At 40.0% G+C, this 15,818-nt stretch overlaps 1 protein-coding gene across 1 annotated transcript; it reads right to left on the reverse strand.

The window, feature by feature from the left end:
* Positions 1–2,452: 2,452 nt before the first annotated feature.
* Positions 2,453–8,518, reverse strand: LOC143859999 (cytokinin dehydrogenase 3-like). The gene is made up of 5 exons (XM_077370507.1): positions 7,720–8,518; positions 7,000–7,127; positions 6,076–6,339; positions 3,845–4,110; positions 2,453–2,969 (listed from the first exon to the last, which is right to left on the reverse strand). The coding sequence occupies exons 1-5, from the start codon at positions 8,321–8,323 to the stop codon at positions 2,663–2,665; spliced, it is 1,569 nt and encodes a 522-aa protein (XP_077226622.1). The 5' UTR covers positions 8,324–8,518; the 3' UTR covers positions 2,453–2,662.
* Positions 8,519–15,818: the final 7,300 nt, after the last annotated feature.

The following is a 15,818-nucleotide window of genomic DNA, read 5'->3' on the forward strand; positions in this document are numbered from 1 at the left end:
AACCCTCGACATAAATGCAACATCAAAGCCTCATTTGAGGGAGGATTTTTTTTTTTTTTTTGGAGCGAGGGTTAAAGGTGGAAAGCTACAAAATTGCAGAGAGAGGAGAGAGTTGGAGATTGAGAGAGAACGAGCAGAAGAAAGAGCTAAGAGTTGAGGGAGAGAGTGAAACAGAGAGGAGAGAAGGGAAGGAGGGGAGTGAAGAGAGGGTTGGAGTGTCAATCCTGGATTTGTATTAAAGCTGAACAAAAAACCAGATAAACCGTGAACCGAACCAAACCAAACCGGTCAAAATCGATTCGGTTTGGTTCGGTTATACCCCCATCGGTTCAGTTACGGTTTAGATTTTCTCCAAACCGATGGGATCGTTTCGGTTTAAAAAACCTCCCCAAACCGAACCGGACAGAGAGAGAGAGAGAGAGAGAGAGAGAGAGAGAGAGAGAGAGAGAGAGAGAGAGAGAGAGAGAGTTCCTGCGCTCGAGTGCAGCTAGGCTTAGCTACGCTCGAGTGCAGCTAGGCTTAGCTGCGCTCGAGCACAAAATCAAGGGGTGGGGCCATTGTGGGGGTGATCCTAACCATTCATTTGGAAGGCCCCATCATGGATGGGGGCCTACCAAAAATCAGCTCTATTGGATCACCTTAGGGTGTCCATTTGTGGGGCCAAAAATGGACAGATACTGTGGACAAACAGTATCTATCCATTTTTGGCCCCACAAATGGACACCCTAAGGTGATCCAATGGAGCTGATTTTTGGTGGACACGCTACCCATGAAAGGGCCCATTAAATGAATCCTTTGGATCCCACCCAAAATGTGGCCCCACCCTGTTTCTGTGCTCGAACGCAACTAACCTTAGCTGCGCTCTAGCGCAGGAACTCTATTCTCACACACACACACACAGATATATATATATATATATATATATATATATATATATATATATATATATATATATATATATCTGTGTGTGTGTGTGTGTGTAAAGGGGGCGGGGGGGGGGGGGGGGATTTGCTAAGGTCCATCGAATGGAGACAACAGCTTTTGTCCTCATCCACGAGGTGGCTGGTCGGACGTGCGACAGGCCATCCGCAAAAGCCTTTTGCGATGGACGCTAGGAATTCCCTATAGCTTCATGCATAATTATTCATTTCAAACTCATATTTCTATGCCACCTCTTTTTTCACGCATTGTAAAGAGAACGGTTTATTAATTTTCAATTAAAACTTAATGGCCAGTTCTCATGTTGGATAGTTTGTTCTTCAATTTCCAGTCATCTCCTGTCAAGTTCCAAACTCTTACATGTTAGATTTTGATTTTTAAAATCTTATTTTTTGGTCGAAAGAAACTATTTGGAAAATATTTTCTAATTGTGTTTTGAAAAAAGAAAAACTTTTCTTTGGAAAGATTTGCTTTTTGCAAGAGATAGAGAAGAGTGCAAAAGTAATGTAGAAAGATAGTCCCGTACTGAATCATAAGAAAAGAAAAATTGGGCTTATAAAGCTTTACTCTTTTCTCTTCTTTAGTATGGTGCACAACGGGTGTTGGCCATAGGTTGAACCGCGGGATGGTGCAACGCACCGTTCGCACATGCGCGCGCGCGGCGTGGGCAATGGGCTATAGGGCGCTTTATTGGGCGCATCGTAGCGAGGAGCGATTGTAGCCTTTCATTTTTCCCGATATGATCCGGACCATTGGATCAAGATCGACTTGGATCAGTCAAGTGGATAGACCAAATGGTTCGGTCAAGTTGGGCCCGAGTTCGAGCCCAACGGTTAGCCCAGCAGGCCTAGGGGCTCCAATGGATAGTGCGTGAGCAGGTGCGATCCGAACCGTCGGATCGTGGTGTAACAGCTAGTGGATGATGACCATTGGATTGTGTCTCTTCTACACAACGGTCAAGTTCCTAAAGGGTGCAATCTGCACCGTGGATGGAAGATCTAGCGGTTACGGAGTTGGAAGGGTTTTTATATAAGCCAATGGTCACTCCAGGATTGATCTGAACAGTAGAGTCGCGATTAGACGCGATCTAACGATCAGAATTCAAACCCGCTAAAAGGATGCACAGAAAGGGTATTTTCCAACGGAAAAAGCCACCACAAGCTCTATAAAAACAGTAGAAATTGTCCATTCTAAATTATTCGGATTTCTACTTTGGTATACCCAAAATTGCTATTTCCAGCACAATACTCTCTATCTAATTCCCTACAAAGTTTCTGTTTTACTGTTTTAGAAGTTTTGTTCAAGTGTTCTGTTTTCTGCAGAAACAAACACTTGTGTCTCAAATACTTGCAAAATTCAAAGGTGATTCAGGGCTTGATTCTGTTCGGTGCAGAACGTCGTCAAGCAATCGGTTTGAAACCGGGCTTCATTGTATCTTGGAGGCGAGTTCGTGGTCCCCTTTGCACACTACTGGTGGGGGCGAATATCGTCTTAAGGAGAGCGTTTACGCGCCTTGAAGCATCTTCCTATCTTCTTATCTTTTCTTAGATTGAACCAGTACACAAGTTTATCCAACATTACAATAGTAAGTTTCTCTATAAATAGTCATTTCCAAACTCTTACAATAGTTTGTTCTTCAATTTCCAGTCATCTCCTGTCAAGTTACAATAGTAAGTTTCTCTATAATAGTAAGTTACTCATCTCATTGTATGGTAGAGTTTAGTTACTTCCATTGCCAAGGCATGGCAGTGAAAATCTTCTGCCCAGGAGACAAGAGTCCTTTTGGATCAAAGCTCTTTTTCCTCTCAATAAACTTGTTCCATTTTGGTCCAAAATGATTTTTCCACTCTGTATTGGTTGTGTAATGAGGAAAATATTGCTTAGTCTTGATCCCATTGTCAACGCAAAAACTTAATATCTCTTTATTTTGATCCTCAAGGTATTCCCAATCGTGCATAGCTGACCTCAAGAATCCAACATGGTAGAAAACATCTTCGTCCGGAGTAACGGCTGACATCCTCTCATCCCACCTGCAATACATATTTCTTAAAATTTATGGCCCCTAATTATAATTGGCTAATTTCTAATTTATTGCCTAATCTACACCAAGATAATCCAATGGTCTGATCTGACAAATCTTAACAATTTAAGCTAATTTTCAAGTTGGGCATTAAGACCTCTCATTCCCTAACTATATCATTTCTCTAAATACTAGCTTGCAAGTAATCATATTTAAGTACAAAACCACTTTCATTTAAAATTAGATGCAAATAGTTTTTAGAGGTAATCCCTATAGGCCCCCAGGGTGTGTTAGGATTGCTGGAATCAAGTATCAGAATAGGCCTGTGGCTCAATGGTTGAGGCTTTGTATCTCGACCGTGAGCTCGCAGATTCAATCTCAACTTACCTACCCAAAATTAAATATCAGAATAGGCATCATATTCTGCTTCTGCATGATTTTTGCATCTGGTTAAAAAAACAAAATAAGGACATAAATGACATCGGGCAGAATTAAAAGGGTAATGTCAGAATTAATTTTTGGCCCCAAGAAGTGGTATTCTAATTCCTTTAGGTGTGCAATTTGGTTGTGTTCGGTTGAGCTTTTGCTAAAAATTGAATTGGAATCAGCCCGAATCCGACCAATTTTATGGTAAAAGCTCAATCCAAATTCTCAAAATTTGACCCGAGTTGCACCCCTAAATTCCACCCATATGGAATGAAATTTTTATTGGAATTTATCTAGATTTAATTTTTTTATTTTTATTTTTTCCATTCCATTTATACAATAATCAAAATAGGATGCCAATTCCGATTCCTGATTCCAGCAATCCAGACGCAGCCTCAGCCTCTTAGAGTCCTCTTTTAGCTCCTCCATTCTTTGGTATATTAATTCACATAAACTTACTTGTTTCGGTTCATGGGGTAGACGAGAACTGGTCCCATCGTCGAGTTTCTCTTGAGGATTTTCTTGAAAACTCCTTCATTAAAGTCTGAAATTCTAGATTTAGGTACAAAGATAATCAACCATGGATGGGGAACATCCCAAAGGCCTTTGTGACGAAGCTCTAGCTCTCCATCGTATACTCTATTGAGGAAACCTACATACAAGAGGTCGTTCTTGAAAGCAAACCCAGGAATGAAGGTTAACCCATTGAGCAGCAAATCAACTTCCTGTTACAATGCTCAAATTATACTCAAATGACTCTTCAATTCCTTCTAATTTTATTGGAATAGTCAAAATTAGAAACAAAAAAGATGAAGTACTAGGCCGTCTATTGCAAATTATCCTTAATTAAAAAAATTAAGCCACTACATCTAAAGAATATAATGAAAATTACACTAATATTCTTATATATACTTTTTTGTTTTGATATTGGCACCCATTTATTTTGAATCTCTCTAATTGATTGTTATTGCCAATAAAGAAAGGATTGAAATAGAGAGAGCGATAATTTCTCCAATATCGAAACAAGTGTTCTGACTATCGACTCCGTTTTTGTAAAATAAAAATACAACACTAGATGAATTTTTGGGCACCCTATCTATGTTAGGGCCCATCAGATGAATGGTTTGGATCACCCAAACAATGTGGGCCCACCCTATTCCTGTTGACGGACCAGATAACTTATCGATCCAAGAAAATGTGAGCACCTATGGGATTTGCTAGCCACTTTCGTGGAAAGCCATTATTTTGCCCCCGGCTTTTGCATGTGATGAGAATTAAAAGAGTACGAAAAAAATCTGCCAAAAAGTCAACATGTGCATATGTCATCACATGCAAAAGCCGGAAGCGAAATGGCTTTCTGCGGAAGTGGCTAGCTATTAGATTAAAGAAGAGCCTTGTTAAACTATAAAACAAAAAAAAACGCTTTCTCCAACAGCTTAAGCTTTTTTTGGAGTGACTGATTGTTTTCACATGGTATCAGAGCAAAGGTCCTGAGTTCAAACATCCTTGATGTCAAAAATTCGCATGCAGTGGTCAACCCAAAAGTGGGGCCACATGTTCCTTTTGTAGGTAGGGGTGCAACTTGGGTAGTTGGGTTGGGTCGGGTTGAGATTTTTTTAAAAAAATGAATAGGAATCAACCTGAATCCGACCTGATTTTAAGGTAAATGTTCAACCCGAATTCCTAAAACTCAACCCGAGTTGCACCCCTACTTGTAGGCCAGCCCAAAGAAAGAAGGGCCACACGCGAGGGGAAGTGTTAATGTATAAAAGAATAACTAACGCCTTCTCCAGAAGCTTTAAGCTTTTGCAGTAACCGGTTGTTTTCACAAGTCTAGTTATTTCACAACCTACAATTTCATGCGGCACATTTAATTATCATAAGGACTACCTTGTTTGGTTGAAATAAGACACTAATTATTGTCATGTGCAAAAGCATGTGCAAAAGCAACTCCTAGAAACAGCGAGGTGTGTAAGTAGCAAGGTCAACATTTAAATTAATAGGTACTAATTTACACCTAGGAAATGAAAATAATAAAAATAATAGTAGTAATAAAATTAACAATAATAATGATATTTCCACCCCTTATCTAGCATTGCCACCCCTTCTTGTTTTTTTTTATATTGAAAATAGCTGCACTTCCACCCTCGTTTGTTTGAATTTTCCTTAAATTAAAGACATTCTCATAGCAAGAGACAAACAAAAAAGTGTGAGAATGCGGGAAAATGGAGGGTGTAAATATTGGAACAGAGGGTGAAAATATCATTTTCCTAACAATAATAATAATAATAATAATAATAATAATAGGAAGGTATTTGCTAGGAACTATCGCAAAAGGCATTTCGCTGGCCGGCTGTTGCAAGAGAGAGCAACCACATAGGTTCATATTTCAACAGATTGTGCCTTATTCATTTAATTCATGTGATGTGGCTGTTCTCTCATGCAACAGCTAGTCCGCGAAATGCCTTTTGCGATGGTCCCCAGCAAATCCCTAAATGGTAATATTAGGAAGCAAATATTCACTCCCCTCTTATTTTAGTAAATAAGCCCTCTACTTATTTTATTACTTTTAATTAGTCATTACAATTCCTAATGAGCTACACATGTTTTAAATAAGAGAAGGTGTATCTACTACCAAAAGGAAGGCATAGGTCTTACATATGAATACCTATTGAAGAAAAATCAAATACCTGATCAGCAGTAGGTGCGGTGACAGTGTCATAGTACTTTGTGCCTTCTAAAAGATAAATCAAGTGATGTTTGGCTAAAAGAGAACGTATTTTCTCTTTGTCCTTCTTTGAGAAAGAAGATCTCCAAGTATCTATCTCTGTCTCATCTCTAATAAGAGACCCTTCCACATAATCAAATCCTTCCCCGATATTCAAGGATATAAGATATTCCTGATCTCTCGTGAAAGCCGAAAAGTCTGTGTACAGCAAACGGGTCCTCTTCACCTGCCATTCGATTCCATGCATTTATTCAAAAATCTAGTTATATGTTGCAGGATTTATTCATAGCTATATTTATATATCAATCTTTAGAGAAATGATAGAATGAAGGGTGCCCTTGCAAAAATCAGCTTCAAGGGTGGCCCTATTGGTTAATTTCTGCAGAGTGTACGTAGCGCCGAAAAAAGTGGAATGCTCCTATAAAAGTGAAAACCGTGTTGACTCTGCAGAAATCAAGCAATAAGGGCGCCCTTGAAGCTGATTTTTGCAAGGGCGCCATGCCTCCAATCTTTAATAAAATAGATGAGATGAACTTATGGAAGACTCTAATTAGACCCGTGACCTATCTACTCACGTGTCAGCATACAGGTCACCTGGTGGGCCCTACTGTGGAGACATTTATGAAATCGTTCATCCCATGTGCCTACTACTTTTTGGGAGAATGATCCATCGGATGAAAGCACCTTCTTATATAAGGACCTCTGAATGATGGGGGCCCACCGGATGAATGATCCAGATCATGTTGCGTCTCCTAAAGGTGCAATTCTTATGTTTGTCAATTTTTGGTTGCATGTTTGGCAAAAGAGAAATGATATTTTGGTAATGACACTCTGTACTTAATTAATCAGCGACTCTTTTTATCTTATTTAATTTACAGCTCATTACCATTTGTGGCGCTGGATGGAGTGCAATTCTAGCTCTAGTGATAACCCCAAACTGGCCAAGACCACCAAGAACAGCATAGAACAGCTCTGACCTGTGATGTTTGGAGCATGTCACCATCTTTCCTTTTCCTGTAGTAATCATGCATGAATTCAGTCACTAAAACCCAAAATCCATTGGCAGCTTATGGTAACAAAAAAAAAAAAATAAAAAAAAATTGGGACTTGCATTAGATGGAGGTGTGAAACAACCAATTACGTACTCTAAAAGCGTAGGCCCTGTTTATTTAAAATTATGCCAACCGATTGTGAGGGCCAAAGAGATTACTGGACCCAAATTTACACTTAAATTTGAGGTCCAATAATCAGTTTGGCCCTCACATTCAGTTGGCATAATCTTAAACGAACGGGACCTTAAGTTGTATGTTATTTAATCATTTATACTTCAACACTACGCCTCACGGTGGCATCGTCCCTCTTTTGGGTTTGGCCTACATGTGGATTTTTTTTTAATACCAAGGAGTTGTTGATATATTTTTTTAATACCAAGGAGTTGTTGATATATTTTTTTAATACCAAGGTGTTGTTGAGTTTTGGACCCAAGAACTGCCTTGAGGCAATAGCTATGATACCATGTGAAACAACCAATCAGTCCAAAAGATTAAGCTGTTAGAGTTGTGTTATTTAATCATTATACTTCAACCGGAGGGATGGAAATTTATACCTGTTACGACATCCAGTTCGTAGACGTTGCTTATCTGAGGGCCATGGAGAAAGGTTTGGCCACTAACTCCAGCATTAGAGAGTGTACCACCAACGGATAGGTACAAGTAGTCAGTGAAAGATGGGGGTGCAAGCCCATGTCGTAAGGTAGCCCTCAATACATCAATCCAAAGCTGCTCTCCACCCACATCGGCATAAAAATCCGACGAGCTAGATGAAACATTGATTCTGATTTCATGGGTATGATTTAAGGATCCCATCTGTATGACAACGCCATTGTGGGCCATTGCCTGGCCATGAATGGAGTGACCATGACCCCTAGCGGCAATGGAGAATGGGAGATAAGAAGAGAAAGAGGATTTTACGAGGGTGGTGATGTCTTGCACCGATGATGGATAGAGAACGGCTGCTGGGAGGACTTGGGTGAGCCGACCAAAGTCGGTTGAGGCCATGGTCGTGGCATTTTTATCGAACCGAAGGTCAAGCCCTAGTAACTCTTGTGGCAACATGGTGGTCCATGGCCTTTGCTGCCCTAGTATTGAGATCAAAGTGCTTATGACAACGGTGGCAATGAAGAAGTGTGACATGGAACATCTCCTAAGCATTGTAGAGAGAAAGATAAAGATAGAGACAGAGAGAAGGTGAAGAGGAGAGAGTGAGAATGGGGTTACTTATAGAGAAGGTGGTGTCCGGGTAGAAAGATTGATGAAATCTTGAGTTGCAGAAGGGAAAACTTTCTGATTTGGAAACGATTTTGGGGCCTGTCTTTATTTGCTTTTTTCAAAGATTCGTAGAGTGCGAGTCCCTATCCTATTTCTAAACGTGGAGATGCCCTTTTTTTCTTACACGGGCCATGTGTTTGTAATGTAACAGCGTAGTCATAAATACACTAGGGGGGGCTGGCCAGGGAACATAAAGGGGGCAAATATATCACATGTTTTCTAAACGTTAGGCAAGAAGACGACGACGTAGCCTAAGTCTGTATTGACTAGCCAACGGTCAAGATATGAAGAGCACTAGGTCTATATCCTGTTCCCATTATCCTATGAAGCCAACCGGAGTGATGGAATTTCGTCAATGTTTCAATTAGTGTTATTTGAAATATTAGAGAAATGCTTCCAACGTCTCCTCAATCTTTCACACCTCCAAACCTTAACATGGAATATGATTGGGCATACTACTGTAAAGGAAAATGATATCTGCGTTTACTAATTTCAAAAAAGGGATTCCACTTGTTTTGGAATTTTCTCAAACATCTAGGGTGCAACATGTGCTGTGTTGGGTCGGGTTGAGGCCAACACTACCTCAATCCGAGTATCTAAAACCGTAACCCTAATTTGAACCAACTTGAATGTCAAGGTGTTGTGGGTCAACTCTAATAAATCCAGCCCATCTTTAAATCTATTAATCCTAACCCAACTTGCAAAACCTGATTTCTCAAATTGGATAGGGTTGAGTCGGGTTGGATCGGGTCGCGACTAAATGCATTGCCCGAAATGAGCCCATTCACTAGAGAGTGCGTATCATTTTTCTTTGACTAGTAGATGTGGGTTGTCACCGATGTCCTTTTTCGCAGTCTATGTCCTAGCTCTTGGCTGTTGATCAGCTGGTTAGGCTTCTCCAAAAGTAGAGAAACTTTGGGACTTTTGACAATTATCCAATCAAAGTGGGCCCCTTGCTGTCCAGTGTAACTTAAATGATACACAACAAGAATGCCCAATTTGCCTGGATTACTAATTATTATTTGAGAAATGATATGGTCAGACTCAACTCAACTCAACAAAGCCTTTGTCCCAAACTAGTTGGGGTTAGCTAAATGAATTCTTTAGAAAATTTAATGTTCCCGGCTCTAATCTTGGCTCTAGTTGGGTTTTTCCATGTGAATCATTTTTTCCCATTCTATTATATCCAAGGTCATATTCTTCGTTATGTTCCTAGCTATCATGTCCTTCCTTACTGTTTCTACCCAAGTTGTTTTCGGTCTGCCCCTACCTCTTTTTACTCCATCAATTTGGCATGAGTCGCCTCTTCTCACCAGAGCATCCAAAGGCCTACGTTGTATATGTCCAAACCATCTTAAGCGGTGTTCTCTCATCTTCTCCTCAATTGGTCCAACCCCCACTTTTTTCCGTATGTCTTCACTTTTAATTCTATCTATCCTTGTGTGGCCGCACATCCATCTAAGTATTCGCATCTCCGCTACACTCATCTTATGCACATGCTGCTTCTTGGTGGCCCAACATTCTGAGCCGTACAGCATGGCAGGCCTCAAAGCTATTTTATAAAACTTTTCCTTCAACTTGGTAGGGATTTGACGGTCGCATAAAACTCCTGAAGCAAGCTTCCACTTCAACCAAACTGCTCGTATTCCATGGTTAAGATCCTCTTTAATCTCTCATTCCTTATGTAGAATTGAACCAAGATAGCGAAAGATATCCCTCTTAGGTACCTCCTGTCCAGTTATATTTACTACATCCTCGTCCCGCCTCCTTACATTACTAAAGTTGCATTCCATATGTTCTGTCTTAGTCCAACTTAGTCTAAAACCTTTGGATTCCAAAGTAGTTCTCTATAACTCTAACTTAGCATTTACTCTTGCTTTGGGTTCGTCGATTAATACTATGTCGTCTACAAATAACATATACCACGGCACCTCATCCTCGATACGCTCTATAAGCTCATCCATAACTAGCGTAAAAAGAAAAAGACTTAGAGCTGATCCTTGGTGCAGTCCTATTGTAATTGGAAACTCACTGGACGTGCCATCCATGGTTCAGACACTAGTTACTGCTCCATCGTACATATCTCAATGGCAATGGTCAAACTCCTATTCAAATATTAAAAAGTAGACTCTAAGTGGTGCCAACTGGGCCATTGCCATTGTGGTCAGACTCCCATCAGACTCCCATTGCCGTTTAGAAATGATATGGTTAGACTCTCATCTGTATAACAACGCCATTGTGGGCCATTGCCTGGCCATGAATGGAGTGACCATGACCCTTGCGGCAATGGAGAATGGAAGATAAGAAGAGGGAGGATTTAACAAGGGCAGTGATGTCTTGCACCGATGATGGGTAGAGAATGGCTGCTGGGAGGACTTGGGTGAGCCGACCAAAGTCGGTTGAGGCCATGGTCATGGCATTTTTATCAAACTGGAGGTCAAGCCCTAGTAACTCATGTGGCAACAGGGTGGTCCATGGCCTTTGCTGCCCTAGTATTGAGATCAAAGTGCTTATGACAAAGGTTGCAGTGAAGAAGAGTGACAAGTAGGGGTGTTCGTCCGGTTATAACCGAACCGAATAGACCGAAATTTGATAACCGAAATAATTTCGGTTATCAAATTTCGATAACCGAATCCGAACTGAACTTTCCAAAAACCAAACCGAAACCGAAACCGATTAAAAATTCGGTTATAGTAGTGGGAGAAAGAGAGGAAAAAAAAGCAAATTTTCAGTTTGGATCGGAGGGCTAGGATCATCCTATCTAAATGAGTCTTTGAGCACAACCTAATTAAGTTGTGATCAATCAAATTGACGGTTTTGATCATCCTACGGAGTGCCCATATAGCACTCTTTTTGGAAAATAATAGTTTTTGTCCATAATTTCGGTTATTAGGTTAACTGAATTTTTTTAGAGATAACCGAATCTGAACCTGAATAACCGAATTTTCAAAAAAAAAATTAACCGAAACAGAACCGAAAAGGAAAAAAACCGAACCGAACCAACCAAACCAAATCGGTTCAGTTCAGTTATTCGGTTATAACCGAATAATGAACACCCCTAGTGACAAGGAACATCTCCTAAGCATTGGCGAGAGAGAGAGACAGAGAGAGAATGAATGGGGTATTTCTAGAGAAGGTGGTGGGTAGAAATACTGATGAAATCTTGAGTTGCAGAAGGGAAAACTTTCTGATTTGGAAAGGTTTTTGGGGCCTTTATTTATTTGCTTTTTCAAAGCTACGTAGGGTGTGAGTCCCTATCGTATTTTAAATGTGGAGATGATATATTCGCACCTTTTTTCTTACATGGGCCATATGCTTGTAATATAAAAGGGTAGTCGTAATACACTAGTATTACACTAGTGGAGCTGGCCAGGGAAGATGAAGGGGCCAAATATTTCACATGTTTTCTAAACGTTAGGGAAGAGGACGACGACGTAGCCTAGGTCTGTATTGACTAAGACAGGGCCCATGCAAATCAAGAACGTTTAAATTGAATCTGGGCTGTCCATATTAGCCGACGGTCAAGATATGAAGAGCTCTAGGTCAATATCCTGTCCCCACTATGCTATGAAGCCAACTGGAGTGAAGGAATTTCGTCAATGTTTCAATTAGGGCCCATTTGGATACCTCCCATTTTGTATTTGGATTTGGAATTGAGTTTTGAATACAAAATGAGTAGATCCGGCAGCTGATGTTGAGGGAAAGGGAGGGAAGGGGGTACTTCCTAGAGGAGGGGAGAGGTTGAGGAGTAAAGAGGGCGAAGGAAACTGCTAGATCTGTGGATTTCCAATTTCTTATTTCCACAACATATTTATGAATCTGATTTTTTTCACTGTCAGCTGCTGAATTAGAAATCCAAGAATTTGTTCGGATCCAAATTACAATGCAAAAAGGGCTGCAAGTGTGAGAAATCCAAATCCAAATCTTCTCAGCATCCAAACAGGCCCTTAGTGTTATTTGAAATATTAGAGATTGGGTCGTAAAATGCTTCCAACCTCCCCTCAATCTTTCACACCTTCGAACCATAACATGGAATATGATTGGGCATACTGCTGTAAAGGAAAATGATATCGATCATTAATTTAGGAAAGGGATTCCGCTTGCCTTAGGATTGTCTCAAACATCTAGGGTGCAACATGGGCTGGGTTGGGTCGGTTTGAGGCCAACTCTACCTCAATCCCAGGATCCAAAACCGTAACCCTAGTTTGAACGAACTTGATCGAGCGTCAAGTTGCTGTGGGCCAACCCTAATTAATCCAGCCCATCTTTAAATATATCAATCCTAACCCAACTTGCAAAACCCCATTTCCAAAATTGGATCGGGTTGAGTCGATCGTGTTGGATCTGATTGGGTTTGGGTTGCTCGAAATGAGCCCATTCTAGCTAGAGAGTGCGTATCATTTTTCTTTGACTAGTAGATGTGGGTTATCACCAATGTACTTTTTCGCAGTCTATGTCTTAGCTCTTGGCTGTTGATCAGCTGGTTAGACTTGTCCAAGTAGAGAAACATTGGGAATTTAACAATTATCTAATCAAGGTGGGCCCCATGCTGTGCAGTGTAACTTAAATGATGCACAACAACAATGCCCAATTTGCACTGCATTACTAATTACTACATGAGAAATGATATGGTTAGACTTCTATTCAAAAATTAAAAATAGACTCTTAATGGTGCCAACTGGGCCCCACTCAAATAAAACTTTAATAATTGACAACTTATAAAGGCAAATCAGAACCTATACCACATGCATTGACATCCAGGGGGGTGTTTCAATCTAGTGAAAATAAATTGGGAAATATAAGATTTTCCAATAATAAAAATAAAATTCCAAGATGTAGTCAGGTTTGCTGTTTCCCTTAAAAACATGTAAAAGTTTCAATTTTTGGAAAAAAAATCCATGGAAAATTAGTTTACGAAACACTGAAAATTTTCATAAAATATTTTCTCCTGTGTCCAAACATGCTGTTTGGTTGCAAGTATTTACCTAGGTAGATTAATGGTGTAAATACTCAATAAAGGAGGAGACAAGCATTGGATTTACCTAGAACCTACCTTGTAGAATAATGGTAAGTAGTGTTTGGTTGTCAACCTTGTAGAGTGGTGGTATGGACTATGGAGTGCCATTACCAAGAGAGAGAATGATGTAGGATACTATGATTAGCAGCTTTCTATTTTTTTCTTCAATAGGAATAGTATTTTTTTAATTTTCTTTTGGTATCGATTTTTTTAAAAATTGGCATGATTACTATTCCAATCATAGTTTCTTTCTTTTCTTTTTACCACTTTCTTTTATAGAAAAGGATGTAAATAGTCAATTATGACAACAATGGAATAATCAAATTCGTTTCTATATATTTATCTCTTCTTTCCCAGTGGATTCTAGGGTTTTTCTTCTTCTTCCTAGTAGATTTTAGGGCAATCTTCGGATTGTAGGCTTCGGCTGCGATTCCCATTTGATCCGCTGCGTTAGAGAAAGAGAGGAAAAGCGTCGTTGTCGATAAATCAATGCAAAATTCCACCTTTTTTGTGGATTTTGGCATGGATTTCAAATGGAGGGGACAAGGGTGACACATCAGCACATGTAATGATTAACCAGAGACATCCCTGGTAGCCTCCTGGGATGTCAATGCTAAATTGGCAACCAAGCTAGTTTTGATGACATGGTACCCAAATGCCGGCCAGGCAAAACCCCTAGGCTATCTAGGCTTTTGTGGTGTAAGGCCCACCCTCAAAAACATCATTAATTTTGTTGTTGTTTTGCCTGTTGGAGAGAGAGAGAGAGAGAGAGAGAGAGAGAGAGAGAGAGAGAGAGAGAGAGAGAGAGAGAGAGAGAGAGAGAGAGAGAGAGAGAGAGAGCACTACTTATTACTTAATTAAGATAGGGTTGATCTCGGTAGGGATCCCGACCAGAAGATCTGTGAGGGGATCCGGGCCCACGCTGTACTGTGGTCCAAAGACTATTGTGACTTGTGAGAACAAAACGATGCTTTATTTTATTTTATTCAAAATTTTCACGTGGTTGCTGATTTTTCATGTCTAGAAGTGCATTTAAAAAAAACCCGGCCGTAGCAACCGGCAGCACATGGGTTTCAGAGTCAGCCTGGAGTTCGAGAAATCCCTCCCTCTTCAACTTCTCCTTTTGTCTGCTTCTGCTCCTCTTCCACCTTTCTGTATTCATTCTCTTTTACACTTCAAATGAAGATCTTTACACTTCTACCTTTACACCTCAACATCCATCAATCAGTGGATGAAGTCGTACATCTCTACGTAGCTGTCTAACTATCCTTCTTTTTTTCCTAAAAGTCTGCCTAAAACCTGACATGCAGTCCTAAGATCATCTTCTTAGATTTCTCTTCTCGTCGACTCTTCTGTTTGGTTGCATGAAGTTGGCTTGGAGATTAGCAGAAGAAGAAGTAAAAGGAAATTAGACAAGTATGGAAGATGGGCAGGAGATTAGAAGAAGAGTGGTGAGTAGTCTTTGGTTGCGCAGTAAGATTAGCGGAAGATGTATTACCAAAATACAGGGTGGAAGAGAGAGAAAGAGAGAAAAGAGACTAAGACAAATCTTCTCCTAACCCAAAATGATGGAAGATGGGGAGAAGATTAGAGGGGGGAACATTGCCGCCACGTCGGAGCCAAGTAAGAAAAAGCTAATAATGATGTTTGGAACATATCTGGCGGTCAAAGGGAGTTTAGGCAACCAAACATGCTTTGGGGAGATCTTTATAAGATGATCTTCTGATAATCTCCCCAAAATGAGCAACCAAGAGAAGTGTGAAAACAAACTCAGGTCAAACCTTAAATAAAGTATAATAGAAATAAGGGGTAAAGCACGAAACGAAAGTAATTTATCACAAAAGGAAGTGTAAAGGAAGAGATATATGCCTTGTTAAAGTATAAAAGATTAAATAACGCCTTTCTCCAACAGCTTAAGCTTTTGGAGTTACTGGTAGTTTAACAGGGTATCAGAGCCAAAGGTCTCAAGTTCAAACCTCTTGGATAGCAAAAATCCACATGCGATGGTAGGCCCAAAGTGCGACCACATGTGCCACGTGTTTGCCAAGTGGACCACATGTGTTGGGGAGTGTTAAATTATAAAAGATTAAATAACACGTTTCTCCAACAGCTTAAGCTTTTGGAGTTACTTGTAGTTTAACAGTGTGTTACAACTTACATTGGTAAAGACAAGAAATTGGTTTTTCACCGCAAAAAGGAATCTTTTATTCTAGTAGTTTTTATAATGTTAAGAAGAGAATTACAACATGATATGTAGATCCCAAATGGAGATCCATACACTTGCCATCTCAATCTTCATTTGCTTGCATTTTCCAATACAGTTTGGGCTGATTTTCCTAATTAATAGTAGGAAATCCACCA

The sequence above is a fragment of the Tasmannia lanceolata genome, unplaced genomic scaffold (assembly GCF_043159265.1).
Source record: "Tasmannia lanceolata isolate RefF3 unplaced genomic scaffold, GAP_Taslan_0.1 ptg000003l, whole genome shotgun sequence".
Lineage (NCBI taxonomy): Eukaryota > Viridiplantae > Streptophyta > Magnoliopsida > Canellales > Winteraceae > Tasmannia > Tasmannia lanceolata.

Bases quoted from the DNA above. Each gene is read 5' to 3' on its own strand.
- LOC143859999 (XM_077370507.1), bottom strand. From the start codon at position 8,323: ATGCTTAGGAGATGTTCCATGTCACACTTCTTCATTGCCACCGTTGTC. The intron at 6,340-6,999 runs GTAATGAGCTGT...ATCGAATGGCAG, and splicing joins TCCATCCAGCGCCACAAATG to GTGAAGAGGACCCGTTTGCT. The intron at 4,111-6,075 runs GTATTTGATTTT...GCATTGTAACAG, and splicing joins CCGCACCTACTGCTGATCAG to GAAGTTGATTTGCTGCTCAA.